This window comes from Entelurus aequoreus, linkage group LG09, assembly GCF_033978785.1.
Source record: "Entelurus aequoreus isolate RoL-2023_Sb linkage group LG09, RoL_Eaeq_v1.1, whole genome shotgun sequence".
NCBI lineage: Eukaryota > Metazoa > Chordata > Actinopteri > Syngnathiformes > Syngnathidae > Entelurus > Entelurus aequoreus.
The window spans coordinates 42,744,606-42,769,667 of record NC_084739.1 but is presented as its reverse complement, the minus strand read 5'-3'; the positions used below and the strand labels follow the sequence as shown (position 1 = coordinate 42,769,667).

Sequence of the window (25,062 nt, the reverse complement as noted above, 5' to 3'; positions counted from 1 at the left end):
TTGGAGGGGGTTGGAGAAGTTTTTCTGTGAAGTAGTGTTTGTTAAAAAATAAAATAAAAACGATGGGAGAACCATGGAGTAGGTTTTGTTTTGCTTTGTGATGGACCAGATCAGTGACTTTCATTTTTTGTCATTTTATTTCCAAATGTCTGAATTGAATATTGCCAAAGACAATTAAAATATATCTAATCTTGCTAAATAAATGTATTTGATGCTGTTCGTCGTGTGACTACTACAATACATCATTTAATAATAATATTAGTAATAATAATAAAAAAATAACGCGCGTGGATGTTGTTACATTGTCGCGAATAAATCCATCTAAATGTTGCGTCTCGGTTGATGGTGTCGAAAAGCGGAGACATTCCCGAGGAAGAAGGCTGGAATAATGAAGGCGATGGAGTCCAAGTGGGGCAGAGGAAGGGAAGGCCTTGTCTTGGGAGACTTGTGCTTCAGTGTGATGTCAGCGGTGGCAGTGTCGGTGTAATTGACTTGCTAGGGGTGATGGCGTCATTTTATGCCCTGCTGTAGCCTCCTGCTTCAATAGCGAAAGGGGGAGACGGAGCTTTAGCGGACGCGACCGTGGCTCCCTTTGCCCGGATCGAGCACCGCCGAGCCGGACACCTCGCCACGGGAAACATGGAGGCTGCGGCCGAGGAGCTGCTGGCCGGCTCTCGGGTACCTGTCACAATCGATCAAATAGTTAACGATACGCTGCTGGTGACGCTGACCTATCGAGAACGGAGCTTCACGGGGATTTTACTCGACTGTAACAAAAAGTGAGTGTCATTTTTTACTTTCACTTTGATCATTTCTGCCTCTTTTTAAATTTCACTTAGCTGGCGGCTAGCTTGTCGTCGGAGCTAGCTGCTAACGGCTAGCTAGTTAGCCGCCTGGGCCTCGATACAAAAGACATGGCTTATTGTAGCTGACAGTGATAGCTAGCATCCTGGCAAATAACTCTTCCCTTTAAAGGTCCCATAAACGGACTTAAATGCGCCATTTCATTACGAGAGAGGCATGTGTGGCGACATACTTGTCACATTTTCTGACATTAAAAATGCCTTGATGTGAACAATAGCTAATGTCAGTGGGTTCATCTCTCTAGCTTATTGTTAGCCAAATCATACAGATCAGCTCTCACGTATTTATTAATTCACGAAATGATTGTTCGACATCTTGTAAATATGTGCTGTCCCACCGTATCTATACTTATACTTTAGTCGTGGATTGACTTTTCAAAAAATAATTTTCCTTGCAAAATAACTAAACTAATGTAGCTGTGTTGATAAACAGCCATTTTTCAGTAGAATTTGCAGATACAAAGGGAATGACTAAAGCCATACTAAACTCAGTTGTGCATGTTGTCTCTTCAAAGGGGTATATTTTGAATGTTTAAGTCAGCCCAGTTGATATGTGAGGGCCTTAAAGGCACACATGTATCAATGTAACACTGCATGTGTCACATGTACACTATAAACCTTGTGTAAGTTTTTTTTCTTTCTACTATTAATAGATGAGCAGAATCAGATTGGACTGAGTGTTGCTTCCTAAGTATGTGGATTGCTTTTCATTTGGCACGGGAGTCATTTTAAACAGGCCTCAACTTTGGATATTCAAAAATGTGATGTACTTGTTTTCAGGTCATCATTTAAAACCTTTAAGATGTGTCTGGATACTAAATAAAATGACATTGCATTGAGTCATACGCTGTGTCCTAGTATGCTTGACCGGCCCTGCCTGTTCCATGTCACAGGCAGCACAGTGTGCTGAGACAGTCCCTGCAAAGGTGAATATTCCGGTTCCTTAGGGGCACATTTCCGTAAGGGGAGTTGAAGAACCTTCACCAGGAGACTATTTCGGAGGTGACTGTTCTCCAGTGGTGCCCTTAATGTGCATTAATTAATAATCTCACCACACATAAAGCCCAAGTACATGGGGATGTGTAAATAAATAGAAATCTTCTGACTCCTGAGTCCCTACTAAGAGTAGGCCTCAAAATCCCATGTGATCCATGTTTATTTGCTCCAATCAAAGGCCAAATGAACAGGAAGGTGGGGGTATCCAGTGTCTTTGTCTGCTAAAACGGATGAAAGCAACACAGACAAAATTATTGCTTACCAGTCACTGTAATACATGAATATAACTTTTAGGCCAACCTGAATCACAGTTAACAACAACAAGGACTAAAGTTCATCCCCTAAATTAATTTATTTCTCGCGGCCCTTCACAAACAGATTTGGAATACTATAATAGATATGATGCAACATGTTAGGTAACTCTGTTTCTTAAAGGGATCATATTATGATTGCTTTTCTACATTCGCAACATGTACAGTAATGGTAGTTCCTTGGTCAAAATGTTGCTTAGATTATGTTTTACAAACCATCTTCAAACCGCCTTCTGACCGTCTCGTCCGGATGCTCCATCTTATATACGTGCCTCCACTTCGACAGCGTCTTCTTCCCGTCAGCCAGGTTGTAGTTTCCTATGCCTTGGGCATCCATAGCCAGTCTACTGACTTATGTAAGTTAGAACTCTATGCTACTTTGTAACAGTAATGGCAACAGTGGATGATGCATGTGCATGTACGAGCCAGTCTGCCAGACAACAAGAGGATAGAGAAAAAGAAGGAGCTTATTGAATACGTCAGGCTACAATGGCGGACTTGCGCAAAGCTCTTCTGGTAAATCTGTACCATATTTGGAGATTTCCATATATTATATACAGTATATATTTATTGTTACGAACACCTCTATTTGCGTCCTTTGCGGGTTACAATCATTTACATTGCGCCAACTATGCCTCTGTGTGTGGACCATGTCTCTGTTTACAAACGCTTCATTCATTTATTCATTAATTCATTTTGTGTGCCGCTGGAAGCCCTATGGGAGCTGCCATTTTGATGACATCACTTCCTGTACACGCAAGCACAGCCATTTTGAAGAGGCGGGGCCCCCTATGTCACATCCTGTTTACATCCTGAACACACTGGCGCAGCCTATTCGAAGAGCTTCGATGCTAATGGCACTTCTAACGAGTTTATTTCCACAATTGTCGTACTTCAGCCGGTCAGAGCTATGTGAGCCTGTCGAAGAGATCACTTTGCGTGATCAGAAATGCTTTGAATGTGTCCAAACTCTGTCTTGCTGGATAGCTTCAGGTTGCTATACAACCACTGAGGTAGCATTTTAGCTACGTAGTTAGCGTCCGGCTTGTGGCACCTTCGTTTAATTGTAGCTTCCAAATTTGTGATCCAGATTAAAATTTGATTAATTGTGCAGCTCTTGCTACACGTACCCGGGTAGATTTAGTGTTTCAGGAACCATTTTCAGCGACTTGTTTATTTCTTATTTCTTGTATATTTCGATTACAAAATATTTGACAAAGGAGAGAAAAAAGAAAATAAGAAACTTTCAACTTGCAGGACCTTGAGTGATATTTGTGTGCTGCAGACTGCTGCTCAGTGGAACTATCTTCCAGTGTTTTTGCTCAGGCATATAGTCTTTAAACTTGTATGATGTTTAAAGCTGTTTTTTGTTTTTTTTACAAACTTCATTTCAATACGCTAAACTATGAGAGTTGGACAGCTCTTCTAAACGTATCTACAGGAAAATAAAGTATTCAGCCTGACTCGAAATGGCGACCTCAGCTGCTTACTACTCTGAGACTTTGTTGGATAAATGTGAAAAAAAGGAGGCAGTACACGAGTGGAACAAAGGTGAAACACAACAAATATTAACTATTTACTTTATTACATGTTGTAAAAGTAGTAGGTGACAGTCCATTTTTGTAGTTATTAGCCTCAACACGAGTGAACCGAATGCTAATGCTAACAAGTTAACGCTAAAGCTGATGTGTTTGCGTTGTCACCGTGAAATGAACACTGACATTCATTCTTCATATATTTTATAGCTGAACCCATCACTTCAGTGATGTTGAATAATTTTAATCTTAAGGAAAGTATTTCTTAAGAGTAGGGATGGGAATCGAAAACTGGTTCTTGTAAGAACCAGTTCCCAATGTATCAATACCTTGGAATGGCTTGTCATTTTCTCACTCTTTTCTTTTATCGATTCTGCCATTATGCAACATGCTTAACCAACCGGTATAGCTCGGTTGGTAGAGTGGCCGTGCCAGCAACTTGAGGGTTCCAGATTCGATCCCAGCTTCCGCCATCCTAGTCACTGCCGTTGTGTCCTTGGGCAAGACTCTTTACCCACCTGCTCCCAGTGCCACCCACACTGGTTTAAATGTAACTTAGATATTGGGTTTCACTATGTAAAGCGCTTTGAGTCACTAGAGAAAAAGCGCTATATAAATATAATTCACTTCACTGCACTTCACTTAGTGACATCAGATCTCAAAATGTCAGAGCCCGGCCGCAACGAACATTCTAAAGTTGACTACATTTTACAAGAAAAGATTGTAACAGCGCTACCTGTAATAATTATAAGGTTGCTAGTTTATCAAGAGGAGGACATATGAGCAATAAGCTGAAACATTTGAACTCAGAATACAATAATAAAAATAAAAGTCACGCAGCGGTAACCCGAGTACGTCATCTGAATACAACATGTACTAACTAACAACTCCTATCATGTTAGCGCTATTATTTGTTCAATTGAAATGAATGCCTTCTCCTTTAGATGAGCCTGACGACAGACTGACTGGCTCTGATGCGGGCAGCCCCAGTTCACATGTTTTCCGGCAACCATATTTTCTTTCAGTCATTATATTATACAGGTGAAACTCGTAACATTAGAATGTGGTGTAAAAGTTTATTCATGTCAGCAATTAACTTCATGTTCGCAATTAACTTCAAATGTGAAACTAATCTGTGATATTAACTCATTCCATGCAAAGTGAGATATGTCAAGCCTTTGTTATAATTTTGATCATCATGAATTACATTTTGTAAGATTTTCAATTGAAAGTTTTCGAAAACTATAAGCCATAATCATCAACATTATAACCAATAGTCTTGACATGTCTCACATAAAGTGTATTAATAAGTTAATATACGATGCTACTAATATCCCTGTGTAATTTGCACATGATTACATTCTACAGAAGAATATTAATTTGTTATATTTATTTACAAAATTGTTTTTGTTCTTCTATGCTACATTTATGCCTCTTGAGACCTCATTGTAGGCTTTGTAAGGTCATGTTACCTCCAAACTAAACAACACTCATGCTAATTCACCGTTTTTTATTTATTTTTTCCAAATAAGAATCGATAAGAGAACCGTGATGGAACCAAATTGTTAAACAGAATCAAAAGTGGAATCGGAACCGGGAATATTCCCATCCCAATTTAAAGAGTGTATGGATCCACTCCATCACATTCACATTTTTTCATGATTTTTGGAATGTATATTGGCTTTCAAACCTTTAAAAGGGAGCTATTATGCAAAACCAACTTGTCTTGTCTTATTGGTACTTGTTTTTGTGTTTTTGGGATCTACTTTTGTTCCGAAAATGAGAAATCAAACAATGGCGGCATTACGGAGCTGTTATAAAACTATAGTGCCTTCCTTCATACTTCCATCATACTTCCTCCAATCTAGTAGTTTGTAATTTGCCCTAATTATGCCATTTTCCCAACTGGGACGTCAGCGAATATCTCCATACATGGTAGAAATTTACCCGAAGTGCTTTGCGCGAGTCCGCCATTGTAGTCTGACAATGTTGTCAGTAAGCTTCATCTTTTTCTCTATCCTCTTGTTGTGGGGCAGACTGGCTCGTACAAAACCCAAAACCAAGTAAAGTTGGCACGTTGTGTAAATTGTAATTAAATACAAAATACAATGATTTGCAAATCGTTTTCAACCTATATTCAATTGAATACACTGCCAAGACAAGATACTTAATGTTCGAACTGGTAAACTGTTATTTTTTGCAACTATTAGCTCATTTGGAATTTGATGCCTGCAACATGTTTCAAAAAAGCTGGCACATGTGGCAAAAAAGACTGAGAAAGTTGATGAATGCTAATCAAACACTTGTTTGGTGCATCCCACAGGTTAACAGGCTAATTGGGAACAGGTGGGTGCAATGATTGGCTATAATCATTCACAAACAAGGATAGGGCAAGGGTCACCACTTTGTGAACAAATGCATGAGCAAATTGTCGATCAGTTTAAGAACAACATTTTCACAACAAGCTATTGCAAGGAATTTAGGGATTTCACCATCTACGGTCCGTAATATCATCAAAAGGTTGAGAGAATCTGGAGAAATCACTGCACGTATGCGGCAAGCCTGAAAACCAACATTAAATGCCCGTGACTTTCGATCCCTCAGGCGGTACTGTGTCAAAAAGCGCCATTAGTGTGTAAAGGATATCACCACATGGGCTCAGGAACACTTCAGAAAACCGCTGTCAGTAACTACAGTTTGTTGCTACATCTGTAAGTGCAAGTTAAAACTCTACTATGCAAATCGAAAGCCATTTATCAACAACAGCCAGAAACGCCGTCAGCTTTGCTGGGCCCAAGCTCATCTAAGATGCACTGATGCAAAGTGGAAAAGTGTTTTGCGGTCTGACGAGTCCACATTTCAAATTGTTTTTGGAAACTGTGGACGTCGTGTCCTCCGGACCAAAGAGGAAAAGAACCATCTGGACTGTTGTAGGCGCAAAGTTTAAAAGCCAGCATCTGTAATTTTATGGGGTGTATTAGTGCCCAAGACATGGGTAACTTACACATCTGTGAAGGCACCATTAATGCTGAAAGGTACATACAGGTTTTGGAGCAACATACTGTATGTTGCCATCCAAGCAACGTCTTTTTCATGGACGCCCCTGCTTATTTCAGCAAGACAATGCCAAGCCACATTCTGCATGTGTTACAACAGCGTGGCTTCGTAGTAAAAGCGTGCGGGTACTAGACTGGCCTGCCTGTAGTCCAGACCTGTCTCCCATTGAAAATGTGTGGCGCATTATGAAGCGTAAAATATGACAATGGAGAACAACTGTTGAACAACTTAAGCTGTACATCAAGCAAAAATGGGACATAATTCCACCTGAAAAGCTTCAAAAATTGGTCTCCTCAGTTCCCAAAAGTTAACTGAGTGTTGTTAAAAGGAAAGACCATGTAACACAGTGGTAAAAATTCTCCTGTGCCAACTTTTTTGCAATGTGTTGCTGCCATTAAATTCTAAGTAAATGATTATTTGAAAAAAACCAAAACAGTTTCTTAGTTGCAAGTTGCTCAATATTTATTGAAGTGCACTTTTTGCGGCGATTGAAAGTCTCTACTTATTTTGATGATTAAAATTCATGACCGTTCAATTACAATGGTAACAAATAATGAGAAATAAAGGTTTATTGCTTTTAAAAGGGTTACTTAAAGGCCTACTGAAACCCACTACTACCGACCACACAGTCTGATAGTTTATATATCAATGATGAAATCTTAACATTGCAACACATGCCAATACGGCCGGGTTAACTTATAAAGTGCAATTTTAAATTTCCCGCTAAACTTCCGGTTGAAAACTCCTTTGGATATGACGTATGCGCGTGACGTAGCCAGTAGAACAGAGGTATGGCTCCCCCATTGAGGCCAATACAAAAAGCTCTGTTTTCATTTCATAATTCCACAGTATTCTGGACATCTGTGTTGGTGAATCTTTTGCAATTTGTTTAATGAACAATGGAGATTGCAAAGAAGAAATTTGTAGGTGGGATCGGTGTATTAGCGGCTGGCTGCAGCAACACAACAAGGAGGACTTACTTGGATAGCAGACGCGCTAGCTGATGCTAGCCGCCAACCGCATCTGTGATTGGGTGAAGTCCTTCGTCGTCGCGCCGTCGATCGCTGGAACGCAGGTGAGCACTTGTGTTGATGAGGGCTGGCTGGCGTAGGTGGAGCGCTAATGTTTTTATCATAGCTCTGTGAGGTCCGGTTGCTAAGTTGCTAAGTTAGCTTCAACGTCGTTAGCAACAGCATTGTTAAACTTTGCCAGGCTGAGAATTATTAACCGTATAGTTACATGTCCATGGTTTAATAGTATTGTTGATCTTCTGTCTATCCTTCCAGTCAGGGGTTTATTTACTTTGTTTCTATCTGCATTTGAGCCAGATGCTATCACGTTAGCTCAGTAGCTAAAGAGCTTCGCCGATATATTGTCGTGGAGATAAAAGTCACTGTGAATGTCCATTTCGCGTTCTCGACTCTCATTTTCAAGAGGATATAGTATCCGAGGTGGTTTAAAATACAAATCTGTGATCCACAATAGAAAAAGGAGAGAGTGTGGAATCCAATGAGCCAGCTTGTACCTAAGTTACGGTCAGACCGAAAAAAGATATGTCTTTCACTGCATTCTAGTCCGTCACTCTAACGTTCCTCATCCACGAATCTTTCATCCTCTTTAAAATTAATGGGGTAATCGTCGCTTTCTCGGTCCGAATCGCTCTAGCTGCGTTGAAAACAATAGGAAAATATGAGGAGGTGAACAACTGACTACGTCACGCTACTTCCGGTAGGGGCAAGGCTTTTTTTTATCAGAGACCAAAAGTTGCAAACTTTATCGTCATTGTTCTATACTAAATCCTTTCGGCAAAAATATGGCAATATCGCAAAATGATCAAGTATGACACATAGAATGGATCTGCTATCCCTGTTTAAATAAAAAAATGTCATTTCAGTAGGCCTTTAAAGCAGTATTATTGTTATAAGTTACTCAATTTAGTCTCAAAAGAAGGCTGACAATAATATTGTTTATCGGCAATATTCGTTGGGACAATCTATCGTCCAGCAAAATGTATCGGCCCAAGCCTACCACCATGTGCAACCCAGAAGCGCTTGTAGGTCACGTGTACCAGCAATGGTAACCTATCGCCTTATGCTATAAACAAGCCCAAACACAATGACAGCCAATCAATGTCCATTTCAGGGTGTGACTGACCATTGTTTTTACAGTACACTAGGGATGTAACTATAAACGGTGTAATAATAAACTGCAGTAAAACTCCAGACGGTTAGTATTACAAATTTAAATTATCGTAAAACCGTGATTGATAACCACACTTTGATAAACTTATTGACTGTGGACACCGCTCATTTACTGGAGAAGCAAGCCAGCGCTATCTTACTAGCTAGATTAAATGCTAACATGAATACAGGAGACATCGTCTTTCCCAATTGAGAAAGTACATACCCCTATCTAAACTTGTATCAACACAATGCTGTCTGAGCAAATAAGCTATTCAACTGTGCACACTGAACCTACAGGCTGTACTCTCTTCGTACAAAGTTGTCGATCTATATACTTGAAGAAATAATAATAAACAACGGGAAGTGAACTCTCGTGATGTCACAAACTGAAAGTGAAGCACTCCAACACCCGTTTTTTTATCATTAAAAAAAATAACTAAAACCTTTACAAATTAAAATGGCAGAAGAAAAACATATTTGACATTGAAATATAAATAAAAAATACGCCTCTTAAAAATAACACTTAATGTTTCGCCTGCCAAGAAAGTGTCTGTTTTATTTATTAAATAAAACTTGGTAACAATATTTCAGTGTGTGTATAAGTAATTAATGAGCACATTCAACATTACTGCAATAATACTTATGGTCACAATAACTGTGATATGACATTTTCATATTCTTACATCCCTTTTTTACACCCTCAATAAGTCAAGCACAATATGAAACAAGGTAACTGGCATTAAGAAATTGTAATGTTGGCGATTAAAAATGATAGATTATGATTAAAAAACATAATATGCTAGATATGACTAATTACTTAATCACAATAATTATCTTGACCAATTATACACAACTTTTTTTAACGGATTTAAATAATTGAACTGTAGCCGTTTAAGAATTCATTCAAAATCGCAGACATCTGAATCATAATGCATTTAGGAATCGAAAATGTCCCCCACCACAAAGAGATCGCTGTCCTGTGGCAAACACGGGACTACGTCTTACGTCTGCAAGCTTGCTCACAAGCTCCCAACTCCCACATGTCAAGAATTTTCAACATGCAGGTGACAAGGAGTGCAGCTGGGTTGGCCAGTCAAATGAAACAAGTAGTAAACATCTGAGTTTACTCACTGTTTCTAATTTTTGGTTTGAAGAAGCAATAGGAGTACACAGAAAAGTTAAGTAAAATAGTGAAATTACAAGATTAGTGTTGTAAGGCGACAAGGAAATGTTGAAATTCCCACATGACAGTTGATGATCCGCTATCACTGTTTGTCATTACAGATATTGATCTGGCAATATCTGTAAATTATTAGTTAAAAACATGTTTGGCTCGATGATTGAACAACACCAATAATTGAGGATATTTCAGTCTGTGTTTTTTCTCAAGAATAGACAATAATTAATGCGCTATATAAATGTAAACCATAATTATTATCATTATTAGTGTTATTATTAATGCATCCCAGAAACAATATCTGATCATTTAAATATGGCCTATGACAGAGATTTTATGTAATCCACTCAAGACCTACACAATCGAAAGCAACAAGCTGCAAAACATTATTGATGAAATAAGCAAACATGATTGAAAGCAAAAAAAAACACCAATACTAAAATACTCAGGGTTTCCCCTACATGTAATTGATCATAGCGCCTCGCCACAGCCAAATAAAAGCAGCTACACCTTTAAAAATGTGTTGTTTTTTAACGTGATAACAAATTTAAATTATACAGCATATTGTATGTATGGCTATATATTGTATAGCCAATATACGCACTACTGGCCATGATTAGTTTGCAAAACATTTCAAATATCATAAAAATGTTTCTGCTTTATTTTGAAAAAAGTGCATCTGAGTCATCTGTCAACATAAAATGCTACAGCTGGTCGCACACCTGATCAACCCTGGAATGGAGTTGGCTCTATGCAAAAGAAAGTCATGAAAAGAAGGTATTTCAAGTTAATTAATGCATTTTTCTGTTCAAACCTGCAAAAACTACCCTAATTTTGACATTACTATCGACAGTAATCTATAATCAACACTGTGTGAGTCTTCAAATCTGAGTTTTTACATCTCTGTGGTGTGGAGTTTGTTCTCCCTGTGTATGTGTGGGTTTTCTCCAGGTACTCCAGCTTCCTCCCACATTCCAAAAATATCCATGTTAGGTTCTTCAGAGACTCTAAATTTTCCTTATGCATGAATGGGAGTATGAATGATTGTTTGTCTATGTATGTATGTGCCCTGCGATTGGCTGGCGACCAGTCTAGGGTGTACCCAGCCTCTCGCCCGAAATCAGCTGGGATAGGCTCCAGCTTACCCCCCGCGACCCTAATGAGGGTAAGTGGTATAGAAAATGGATGGATGTGCAAGTTTGATCCGCTAATTTTTGTTAGCCTGTCAATGAGGTGGTCCATTATATGTTAGCATTAAACTAGTCCAGGTAGAGCCAACCTTCATCCTGTTTAATTGTATTGCTTTTTGTACAATACAGTTGATCTAAACTGTATTGTACATTTATTAACATGTGCACTTCATTAGTATATTGATAACCGTTCCTTTGTCAGTGCGTTTAGATTTACAGTGACTTCATGGACTGTTTATATATTTGGCAAACTTAATTTCAACATTCAGAGAGAACAGAATATAGTGCAGCCTGTGTTACATTAGCAGCAACAATTGAAAAAGAGAGCAAAACGATATAAGAACAAATGTGTTAATACTTATACATACAACAGTGATTTTTCTTAAATATATGTATACATATTTTTTTTGCCTTTTTAGCTTATTAACATTAAAGGAAACAACCCACTGGCCTTTCCTCGTCTCCCACCGTAGTTACAGTGAAGCCAAGTGCTACATACGCTTCATCGTCGTCTCCGTCAGTCTTCGCTTCCCCGCCGGACACACAACACTTCCTCATTCTCCGGCAATCACCTTTCAGGCACTGATATCAAATCCAAACCACACGAACATAAAACATTAACATTAACACCCTACTTGTAAATAACGTGTGCAACAGCAACAAACATGGAAGTGGACGCGAAGTTAAATCATGAAATGCAACCTTACCCGAGCAAAAATAATGCATATTATCCGGTAGAGTCTTGATACCAATTTCCTTGACCCAGCCACACACAAATAAGCTGTAGACCTCCATGCATTTACAAGTTCCCATCTGCTTAGTCGTGTAGAATGGCGTCTGGAGCACAATAGTTTGAAATGTCTGGGAAGGCGACCGACGTATAATCCTTAATCACTTGAGAAATCTTTTTGTAATAAAGTATAGAAATAGATTCTATTGCATACAAAGGGGACATGCAGTAGAAAATGGATTGATGGAAGTTTGCATTTTTGCTTATCTGCTTTTTGCAGGAGGATTTATGCCTAGGTAGTACTTGATTTTTTGGTATTAAAATTATATCTGATAGATTATGTTGAAAAATGTACCGTTTGCACAATAAGTGTTTTCAACTACATGCAAAATGCAGTCCATCCCTAACGCTGTTTCCATAGTAGTAATAAGCTAAACTTTTCTGATTCTGATTCATTATAAACCAAAACACTATATATATGCCAAAGCAAGGAAAGTTTATATCAATCAATAAATCAAAGTTTACTTATACATCCCTTAATCACAAATGTCTCAAAGGGCTGCACACGCCACAAAGACATCCTCGGCTCAGATCCCACATCAAGGCAAGAAAAACTCACCCCAATGGGAAAAACGAGAAACCTTGGAATGGACCGCAGATGTGGGGACCCCCCCTGGGTGACCGGTGCAATGGATGACGAGTGGATGCAGTTAATAATGTGAGAGTCCAGCCCATAGTGGGGCCAGCAGGGGATCCACCTGCATGTAGACACATGGGGGCGCAGAGACGTCATCGACTGATGCATAAGGAGTGGTCACCCCGGGTCCCAACTTCATGTGAAACTCCAGTGCACTGGGAGACCAGCAGGGGATCATCTTGAATGGAGACAAGTCAGCAGCGCAGAGACGTGACCAACTGATGCACAGATGAGTGGTCTATCCTGGTTCCCGACTGTGAACAGCTAGCGTCACATCCGTAGAGGCTGATCCGTGGTCACATGATAACGTCTACACGCAGGAGAGAGGGGCAGAGCACAAAAGAGAGACAGCAGATCAACTGGCCAAAAAGGGGGTCTATTTAAAGGCTAGAGTGTACAAACAAGTTTTAAGATGGGACTTCAATTCTTCTACTGAGGTAGAATCTCTAACTGTTACCGGGAGGGCATTCCAGAGTACTGGAGCCCGAGTAGAAAATGCTCTATAGCAGGGGTGGGCAATTAATTTTTACCGGGGGCCGCATGAGCAACCCGAGCACTGCTGGAGGGCCACACGACAATATTTCAATTAAGTTTTGCACAAATTATTTTTGATATACCGTAAGATAGATAATAATAATATTTTCATTTAACCTAACTTATCTTTATACAAAAGCAGATGGCTTTTGATGGTTTTATTTTTAACACTTTCTTACACAACACTTCCTGATGTATATTACAATACAAAAATTTCAATTTCTGTCACTTCATCCTGCATCCTCTTTGTTGTGAACGTAGCACGTCTGTAAGGTGATTGGCGAAGGAAGAAGCGTTGCTGGTGCGGAAATGAGTGAGGATTGTTTTTCCTTTTGGAAAGAACGAGATAAGTTGAGCTGTGTTAGTATAGCATGCTCAATAAAAGTTTAAAAAGAACGTCAGACTTGGTGTGCACTTCTTCTGGACGCTACAATTGATGTCACAAGTGGGATGAAATGCCTCCCAGTTCGCCTTGCCATCAAACCTGGGAGTCTTCATTGAGGGCGGAATTCCCCCCGTGGCAAGCAGCGTGGCTGCACCTGTAAACGCTGTCTCTCTCTCTCTCTATTTGCGACGAGCTCCTCACGTGGCACGTACCTCCCGATGACGTAGCACACAAGCAGCGCAGTATGCGCAAAGTTTTACTTCTGACACCAATTGTAGCGTCCAGAAGAAGTGCACAGCAAGTCTGACGCAATTTTTTAACTTTTATTGAGCAAGCTATACTAACACAGCTCAACATATCTCGTTCCTTCCACACGCACGTCTCCTCACTTCTCATTTACACAACTCAAGAAGACAACATCTACTTCAGCAGGTCGTTACACTATATTCTTTAAAAACAGCAACATGTGTACCACAAATAAGCACACGGCTTTACCTTTACTTGGCAGTCCATGTATTTTTTAAAACACGCCATTCGTCATCAACTTTTCTCTTTTTAGCGTCTCGGGGATAACCGCTGTGCGCCTTCCCTCACAGGACATACGCACATATAACACTTTTCAAAATAAAAGCAGCAGTTGTATTGCACGCACGACAAAGATGTTTTTTTTTATTTATTTTGTATTTGTGATTGCCGCTGCGCGCACGAGCATACGTCCACACGGAAGTAAAACAAATAACGCTTTTCAAAACAAAAGCAGCACTGTTGTATTGCACACTCGAAATACTTTTTAAAATGTATTTTGTAATTTATAATTGGCCTCACGCGGGCCGGACAGGGACGTACAAAGGGCCGGATGCGGGCCGCAGAATGCCCAGGTCTGCTCTATAGGCTGCAGACTTTTTTGGGGCTCTGGGAATGACTAATAAGCCGCAGTTCTTTGAACGCAGATTTCTGGCCGGGACATATGGTACAATACAATCAGCAAGATAGGATGGAGCAAGACCGTTTAATATTTTATACGTAAGTAGTAAAATCTTAAAGTCCCATATTAAGTGCACAGGAAGCCAGTGCAGGTGAGCCAGTATAGGTGTAATATGATCAAACTTTCTTGTTCTTGTCAAAAGTCTAGCAGACGCATTTTGTACCAACTGTAATCTTTTAATGCTAGACATAGGGAGACCTGAAAATAATATGTTACAGTAATCGAGACGAGATGTAACGAATGCATGAATAATCATCTCAGCATCGGTGGTGCACAAAATAGGACACATTTTTGCGATATTACGTAGATGAAAGAAGAATGTTTTAGTAACACTCTTAATGTGTGATTCAAATGAGAGAGTTGGGTCAAAGATAATACCCAAATTCTTTACCGAGTCGCTTTGTGTAATTGTTTGGTTGTCAAATGTTAAGGTGGCATTATTAAATAGGTGCCGGTGTCTGGCAGGACCAATAATCAGCATTTCTGTTTTCTTAGCATCAAGATGCAAAAAGTTGCTGGACATCCATTGTTATATAATAAAAAAAATAAGTGCACATTTTGAAAGTCTTTGCAGTTTGCAATAATCTTGCAAACAAGGTACAGTTACTAATCAATAATGTAGTAAACACACTCAAACAACTTAACATAGTGCACCATTTACTCTTCTTTAGTTTAAACAGTTTTTGAAACAAACAAGCTTGTTTACCTTTTTCAGATGACAATGTTGATCTTTTTTTTTTGGTACAATGCGACCCCAGCTTGTTGCGATTACTTATAGATGTCCAACGTTCTCCAGAAAGCAAAAATAAATTCACATTTAGTCTGTAGTTGCATCTTTATGATCTTGTTTGTGTAGTACAGTTGGTTTATGTTGGCTGTAATTGTGCCTCCTAAAGGCATTGTACGACAGATCAGCTGTGGTGGTATGAATGACTTGGTCTCCACAGATGTTAGATGTCCTGCATGCGATGGCTGTCCGTTTAGCAAAGGCTTAACTGTGCTACTTTTGTTGACAACATTGAATCAGTAAACTTTGCCTGCATTCTTGTCCATGGAGCTAGTATTCATGCTAGCATGTCGCTATCGGCGCAGCAGTACCAGCTGACAGGCAGCAGTCGTCAATGCTTACAGTGACTGCTATTTCTAAATCACTATGGCAACAAATAAAGTAAGTTTTTTACAAGTATCATCCCTGCAGAACGAGGATTAGCTAAATATGTTTTCACTACACACTCACTGGTGTCACCACTAATGACGCCGTTTCTTAATGTAAACAAATGCCATGGGTGGGTCTACACCTGACATCCACTGTAATGATATCAAGTACAAGAGCGTATCCAGTCGATACTGCAATGATTACATGGATATTTTTTAATCGTCACAAAATCTTTTTTCCTGTTTAAAAAATTCATATTATGATTATTAACTCAGGAAGTACGTCCCTGGACACATGAGGACTTTGAATATGACCACTGTATGATCCTGGAACTACTTGGTATCGGATCGATACCTAAATTTGTGGTACCATCCAAAACTAATGTAAAGTATCAAACAACAAAAGAATAAGTGATTATTACATTGTAATATAAGTGTAGATAGAACATGTTGAAATGGAAAAATAATCCGATATTAACAGTAAATGAACAAGTAAATTAATAATCAACTTTTACAGCTTGTCCCTTATAATTTTGACAAAATAATAGAATGTGAAATTACAATATTTTACTGCATACGTCAGCAGACAAATTAGGAGCCTTTGTTAGCTTATCCATCCATCCATCCATTTTCTACAGCTTATTCCCTTCGGGGTCGCGGGGGCCTGGAGCCTATCTCAGCTACAATCGGGCGGAAGGCGGGGTACACCCTGGACAACTCGCCACATTATCGCAGGGCCAACACAGATAGACAGACAACATTCACACTCACATTCACACACTAGGGCCAATTTAGTGTTGCCAATCAACCTATCACCAGGTGCATGTCTTTGGAGGTGGGAGGAAGCCGCAGTACCCGGAGGGAACCCACGCAGTCACAGGGAGGACATGCAAACTCCACACAGAAAGATCCCGAGGCCAGGATTGAACTCACGACTACTCAGGACCTTCGTATTGTGAGGCAGACGCACTAACCCCTCTGCCTAAAAGACAAGTTGTCTAGTATGTTCACTATTTTATTTTAGGCCAAAATTGTTCTTCGATTGCAATAAGAAACATATGTTTAATGTACCGTAAGATTTTGTGTTCAAATAAAGCTAATAATGCCATATTTTGTGGTCCCCTTTATTTAGAAAAGTATCAAAGTATCGAAATACATTTTGGTACTGGTCCCGGTACCAAAATATTGGTATCGGGACAACCCTAATATGTTTATAAGTCTCTGGTTTAAGAGGACATTTTAAACATCAGCAGCAACTTGAAAAAAAAAATCATTAACAATGGTGTTTTTTCAACTCAACATTTTTAGAAGACCATTTGTTCCTTTAAAAATTTAAGCCAGGAACACCAATCTGCCAACTGCAGGGTGCTGTGTGGCCGCTCACAATATTGCCACTGCAGTTAAACACCCTTTCAGATTGTATGTACATTTGTTGTGGTTGTACATTTGTTGTGGCAGTGTTTCTTGAGCAAAGTAATTGTGACAGGCAAGGAAGGTCATATAACAAATTAATTATTTCTGGCAGCTTTTTAAATCTGTTTTTTCATACAGTTGCAACTAGGAACATATCTATATTCACAAAGTTTATATTTTGGCAGAAATATCTTCTCCATCGTTTTCAAGTGCATCCATCTCTCTCATGGGGTTGATTTGGTAGAATCATGTCGATAGCAACTCGCCACGCTGCTGTCATGAACGCGTGTTACCCCAGTGATGCCAAGGCTTGAGTCAAACAGACCCGATTGCTGGCAACAATAGTGCTGAGGATTATTTATTTATTAAGCGCAAAATGAAAAACGGGAACGGCAAGATTCCGTGAAAGGAGGACAAAATATGTGATTTCCCGGCAAAAAAAGGGAAGGTTGACAGGTATGCCTCACACTCTTCGTACTGGAGTTTATGTCAAGTGAGCAGTGGCTTCTACCCCGCCCAACTCTGTGCTTGGAGGAGGCGGGACAGCACACGGCGCAGACAGAATGTGCAGAGAGACTTCTGTGTCAAAACATTAAGGAATACATTTATATTTATGGCGGTATTATCACAAATACATACCTCTTTCTAAAATATATCGGTATACCGTACAGCCTTAATTTAATCAAACTGTTTTGTAGGTTTTGGAATGTTAGGTTTGGTCTGTAAGCCAACCTGTGTGTGACAGTCAGGCATTCTGGGTAGTATTGGAAGCCCAATACAAGGGAAGGGGTTAGATGTGGAGGCCATTTTGTTTAAACCATTTAGACATACTGCCAAAAAGCACATGCTTTATTTTCTTGGTTTTAGTGAGAAGGGCATTGCTTTGTATCTTTTGATAGTTGTAAAAGTTGTTTCTTTGATTTGTTCTCTTTGACACGTGTTTTAGACATGTCTTTTCAATAAACAAAAAAACTGAAAGTCTGCCCTCTATTGTTTGCCCTTGGACAACATTAAAAAGGCAAACTATTCATGACAATTTGCCATTTACATTACTCTAGAAATATTACTGGATGACTGAGATGCTTGATTAAGTTATTGATCTTTCTCCCCTCTCTATATTCTTTTAGGACTGGACTGTTCTGTTTACCAGATTTCACAACAAAACCAGTGGACTTCCCGATATCCAAGACAACTTGTGAAATCCCAGAAGTGCAGGGTGACGAGCCAGATTTTAAATCTCCCAGCCAGTCATCACACAGACCAAAGGATGAAAATACTCTCCCAGAAAACGGTGCTGCGCCACCACTTTGTCCAGTTCCAACACCGGTGCCAGCTGGGCAAATGCCATACCCTCCTTATTTTGAAGGAGCCCCCTTCCCCCAACCTTTATGGGTGCGCCACAGCTACAGTCAATGGGTACCACAGCCCCCTCCACGACCAATTAAAAGGAGGAAGAGGCGGACACGAGAGCAGGGACGCATGGCCATCAGTACCATCCGTCTGCGGCCACGGCAGGTACTTTGTGAAAAGTGCAAAAATACCTTGAATAGCGATGAGGACAGCAAAGATGGCATAAACAATACCAAGACCTCTAGAAAAGAGAATACACTACAGAGCGATGACGATGGAGATGACAAAGATATACCTAATAATAAGCTCTCAAAAAAAGACGATGTAGTGGCAACCAAGGACAGTAAGAGACGGGAAAACGGCACTAGCATTGACAGCAAACGCCTCAGGAAAGATAAAAAGGGGGAATCTGAAGGGGAGAAGTTCTCTGGAAGTGACGTTATCCCCCACAGTCCAGTCATAAAGATTTCATACAGCACTCCACAGGGCAAGGGAGAGGTCATGAAGATCCCCTCGCGAGTCCATGGTTCAGTAAAACCATTCTGTCCCAAGCAACTAGTGCAGAATGGCTTAACTGCAAACGGCAAGATTCCATCTAATCCTACCAAGGAGCAAAGACACATTTTAGATGCTAGACGGTCCGGTCTTACTGTATCCATTCCCAAACTCAAACTGACGAGACCTTTCACCACCGTTTGTCAGGATTTGCCATCTCCAAAGATCCGCTTGAAACACCCACCGAGGCAGCGCAATGAGAGCGTGGTCGAATATGAGGCAGAACTTGTAGGAGATCCCAGGAGACGAAGCCCAAGGGCAACAGCACCCTGCCTCGCCCACTCTGAAGACTCTGGGGAAGGCAAAAACTCCCTGGAGTTGTGGTCAGCGAGTTCTGGAGAGGAGGCGGAACACGGCCACAATGACCTTACCCTTCTCATCAATTTCCGTAAGCGAAAAGCAGATTCCTCCAGTCTGTCAGTTTGCAGCAGTGACAGCTTGGATGAATCCAAGTCTTTCAGTTCTGATGGCACGTCACCAGAGCTGTGTGATTTGGCACCTGGCGAGGATCTATCTGTAACCTCATCTTCACTACCATCACGGGACGATTGCAAGACTGTTCCCCCACTCACAGTGCGGCTACACACCCGCAGCATGACAAAGTGTGTGACAGAAGAGGGTCACGCTGTGGCGGTGGGGGACATTGTGTGGGGAAAAATCCATGGCTTCCCCTGGTGGCCTGCACGTGTCCTCAGTATCAGCGGCACCCGCAAGGAGGAGACTGCCACTTCGGAGGCCCAGTGGCCCCAGGCAAAGGTGGCATGGTTTGGTTCTCCTACAACATCCCAACTTTCTGTTGCCAAACTTTCACCCTTCAGAGAGCTCTTCAGGTCCCGTTTCAATCGTAAAAAGAAAGGGATGTACCGCAGAGCCATCCTGGAGGCAGCCAAGGCTGTTGGACACATGAGCCCAGAGATTACGTCACTACTTTCCCATGGCGACACATAGGTTAGTTGTTACATTATGTGTGGTCACTTCAACTTTCCACGCAAGACCATTTTAATCTTTGACTGTTTTTATAACCATAATGTTAAACTTTGGGAAATAATTTATTTGAAAAATACTATGTTGAGTCTTTTGCAGGATGCTGTGAAAATATAGGTGGAATGCTGGACTATGTTGCCCAAAGCAGAATACATGTCGTAAATGATCCATTATTACCTCTAAAAATTTGTGAATTAATTAAGGACATAGGGGAGTATTTTAAAACATTTTTAAGCATTTATTTTTAGGCATTGATTATTGCCATTTTAAAAAGGACTTTCTGTGTTGGCTACATGAGCTGACATCTTTGTCAGCAACAATTATAAGTACAGTACAGTGGGACCTTGGGCTGGGCAATATGGCGGGAAACTATATCACAATATGTGTTTTATATCGGTTGATATCGATAATTGTTGGTATTTTTAATGACCTATCGAAAATAAGGACCAGGAGAAAAATCTGTAAAATTAAAAAACATTTTTGTTTAAAATGCAACCTTTCTCTGATTATATTCTCCTCTGCTATCAAGGCATAAGGAAATGTCAATGCAACCATGGAAAACACTAAGTCAGTCAATGTAAACAATATTCTAAAATGACATTTAACACTTAACAATAACCTCCTAAACTTAAGGTGCAAAAATAAGGAATATGCAAGAAATGCTAAATGAAGTGTAACAAAATAGTGCAAAGTGTGAAAATGCAATCAGAGAAACCCGACAACTATTTTCAGCAGGTTTCGTGCCAGGAAGTTATGGCTGTGCTCAAGAGCAAGCGCGGCAAAGATGGTGGTATTACCGGTGTTGGTAGGGACAAGCACCTTGCATAGTTTATAGACCACATTAAAAAATTTAAAAAACTGCCATAAAGATGAGGGGACATTTCCTGTTTTATCGACAATTCTTCGCTTCATGTAGCATAGAGATGGTTCACATTTCAACCATAACGGTACCAATTTCAATACCGGTTACTCAACAATACCAATTTTTGGTACTTTTGTGTGTGTTTAAAATATATTAGTTATATGGTAATAAAATGTAATTTTTTTATTGCAACATTTAAAAATTAGCTAAATATGATAACGTCTGTCCAGTTGTTATATGTTGTTTTATTATTATCATTTGCAAGTATTAAGTTGCAAGTCCAAGACGTTAAATAGCTGTGATGAATAGTTTGTGTTTTTTGTTGGGCCCTAAAAAGTGTTAATACTGCAAGTATTGTACTACCAGCAGCTTGATTGTAACGTTCATCTTAGTTGTAGTTTTCATTACGAAATTTTGAGGTATTGGAATCGCTAATGCTAGCAGCAAACCCAATGTACCGTATTTTCGGATTATAAGTCGCAGTTTTTTTCATGGTTTGGCCGTGGGTGTGACATATACTCCGGAGCGACTTATGTGTGAAATTATTAACACATTACCGTAAAATATCAAATAATATTATTTATCTAATTCACGGAAGAGACGAAGCAAATGTCAGCAATCGTCACACACACGTCAACCAATAAGAATTCGGCGGGGGAGGGTCATGGCAGAAGTGCATTGTGGGTCATGGGATGCTAACTGCTATATGCTATATGCTACTGCCGTAGCTATTAAAATGGTTCATTTAAAAAAAAAACTGAGAAGGGCTGAACAAAAATGGCACCGAAAAGGAAATCATATACTGCAGTGTACAAACTGGACGTAGTGAAATATGCAGCAGAGAACGGCGATCGAGCAGCAGAAAGAATGGACGCTAGCGGCGCATACCAGGAGCGACAACGAGGAAGAAGATTTCATCGGATTTAGCAATCAGGAGTGACAGATTGTTTGGTAAATGTATAGCATGTTCTATATGTTATAGTTATTTGAATGACTCTTACCATAATATGTTACGTAAACATACCAGGCACGTTCTCAGTTGGTTATTTATGCGTCATATAACGTACACTTATTCAGCCTGTTGTTCACTATTCTTTATTTATTTTAAATTGCCTTTCAAATGTCTATTCTTGGTGTTGGATTTTATCTAATAAATTTCCCCCAAAAATGCGACATATACTCGAGTGCGACGTACGGTATATATGTTTTTTTCCTTCTTTATTATGCATTTTCGGCCGGAGCGATTTATAATCCGAAAAATACGGTATATTAGCATCAAGCTAGCACATTTTTGTGAAAACTGGAGTCTACTTCATTTTTGTTGGAGCGTTTTTGGGTCAATTTCCTTGTTGGCATTGAAAATTGCAACATTATCTAAAATTAGTTTGGCTGAGCCCACTGCCAGTGCTGCTGGAGAGATTGCCAAGTGCTGTAGTGCAAATAGAGTCGGCAAACAAGTGTGTCGTCACGCACAACTCAGGTACTATGATATGGCACCGTTGGATTTATGTGAAACAGTGCCCGGTACGACCGGCTGGTTTTGGTCTGTGCCAAAAAAGTACTGGATTTAGTATCCATCCCTATCGCGGCACTCATTTTTAGTGTCTCTTCTAGCTCCATGCAAATAATCCACTGCGAGACAACAAGATGGCGCAACCAAACCTAATAGTTGATACTGTTACCAAATTGGCTGTTGGCATGTCACTCCCACTGATCAGTGATCACTTTCTGGGTTGCTTGATTATCAGAGAGCGAGTTCTTTTGTTAAGGCAACCAACTTTGCTTAGCAATGTCTGATTTCTTCCGATAAAGACGAAAAAATTATCGTAATGTTTTTTCGAACGGAATTTTTATCGATTATGTGTGTATTGCGATATATACTTATCGTTTTATCGCCCAGCCGGAGCGGTACCCTTAGTTTTTGTATGCCCCACTTTTTGTATTATTTGGTTTTTGATGAAAAATGTTGCAAACATTTTCCCCCCGTTTTCATATTTCGACTTAGTTATCATGCGTGACAATTACAATTACGCACAATTACATTACGCGTAACAATCTAGATCATTTGCCTGTGTTGGGAATGTAACGATATGAACATTTCATATCACGCTTATCTTGACCAAAATGATCACGTTAACATTGCGATATTGTTGAATGTGCTCAAAAAGTCCTTATGCACACACAAAACATTTTTGATCAAGTTATTTGTTCAAATAACAAAAAAAAATTGTCACACTGTTAGAAAACCCACTGATTTGAATGTTGTTTTTTTTTCGGGCCTTCAAGTTATTTAAAATATTAATGCGATTAATCACATTTTGTTCAAAGTGAACTCAAAATGAATCACAATTAATGACATATATTTTGTTCATCATTATTAAGTGCACCCTGGATGGATCATTTTTAAGTTTTTCAGACCATGACTGGACATTTAGTTTTAATTAAATGTTAGTTTTTTTAAACAATATACTTTTTTAAACAGCTCAACACAAGATAGACATAAACAATAAGAAAATTACCTGCAGTGTGTTGGTGTTTTGCGAGATTTTGTATTTTGTAGGAATTTTTGAAATTTGTCTTTCTGTGTTGGCCCTGTGATGAGGTGGCGACTTGTCCAGGGTGTACCCCGCCTTCCGCCCGAATGCAGCTGAGATAGGCTCCAGCGCCCCCCGCGACCCCGAAAGGGACAAGCGGTAGTAAATGGATGGATGGATGGACAGAATTTGTGTTCCTACAGAATACAGAATTTGTATTCTGTATTCCTGCTGTAAGAACACTTGCATTTAGAGAAAAGGAGCTACACTTCCATGTTTAAATACCAGTTTCACACGTTAACAACACAAAATGTGGACTGTTACGATCATGCTTTGATTGTCAAAGATGTTTGGGAATGTAATCTGTGATATTTTTTTTACCTGAATAAATGCTTCTGATATTTTGTACATTACTTGGTTTACAAGTTAATGGTATTCATATCACTGCATGTCTTTACCTTCTCTATTTATTAATTAAGTGAAATATTCAGTCTGCTAAACATTCTTTAATTGAGGACTATCTACCAGAACATGTTGTCAAAGAATATACACAATAGTTCAGCCTGCCAGAATCCCCCACCTCCCCATATTCCTCAACTGATGTACTCGTATTTATGTATATCACAGATTACATTACAAAACATCTTTGACTATCCATGATCGTTATGTAAGAAATGTTTTCATTTTGTTAGTGGAGTTAGACCAAATGTGACGCATATTGCTTCTTCTGTGAAGCTGCAAGTGTGTGATTGGTTTAAGAAGACATGTTTTGAAGACGTGAAAGTCTTTGTTAAAGTAGTGACTCTAAACTTTCTGCCTAGCGGTTTTCCTTTCTGCTGAGCTTTTTATTGCATTTTACAAAACCAGTTGCAGTAAGAATCTACATTTCGTGTTATCAATGCAGTAAACTGTAATCCAAACACGGAAGTGAAGCTCCACCCTTCTGAGTGCAAGTGTGCCAGCAGGCATTTGCTGATTTGTGATGACGGCTCACGGCGATCGTTGAGTAAAATAGTTTTGAGTTGTCGGGGGAACGACTTGCCATGGCTTTGGACCTGGGCTTTCCATAATGGACCATTTTGATTTTCCATTTCTGCTCGCTATTTAACCCCGCTCGTGGCTTAACAGGAACGGAACGCAACTACATTTTCCCACACTGTAGAATGGATCAAGGGTCAGACAGCATACACGCGTGATAATTGTGTAACAAAATCTGTTATTTCTGGCAGACGTGGCGTTCTACGCTTTTGAGCGGCCCTTGAACACACCGTAAACACTCCGTTTCGTATTGTAGTATATAGAATGATCCCTATGTGCACTGCTCAGAGAGCACATCTTGTAGGTTCAATGTGCACAATTAAATAGCTTAGTTGCAGACAGCAATGTGTTTATATAAATTTAGATTGAGGTGTGTCGTCTCCTAATGGAGAAAGACCTCAATGTCACTTGTTTTTATGTTAGCATTAAAGCCAGCAAGCTGTCACCATTCAGTCTTAGTTTATCAAAGTGCAGTTATCAATCACGTTTTTTTTGATAATTTCAATTTAAAACGGTAATACTAACTGT

The 25,062-nt window shown here is 39.7% G+C and overlaps 1 protein-coding gene across 4 annotated transcripts in view; it reads left to right on the top strand.

Annotated features, from left to right (window-relative positions):
• Positions 1–307: 307 nt before the first annotated feature.
• Positions 308–25,062, top strand: part of pwwp2b (PWWP domain containing 2B) — a 34,394-nt gene continuing 9,639 nt past the window's right edge. For 3 of the 4 annotated variants that reach the window (XR_009827263.1, XR_009827264.1, XM_062058783.1), the window contains exons 1-2: positions 308–779; positions 18,339–20,064. Coding sequence is in view for 2 of the 4 variants with exons in the window: in XM_062058783.1 (XP_061914767.1) it covers positions 640–779; positions 18,339–20,064 (1,866 nt within the window). In the remaining 2 variants the exon portion in view is untranslated. Of the gene's footprint in view, positions 780–10,796; positions 10,900–18,338; positions 20,065–25,062 lie in introns of all 4 variants that reach the window. The other variant, XM_062058784.1, reaches the window with a different exon arrangement.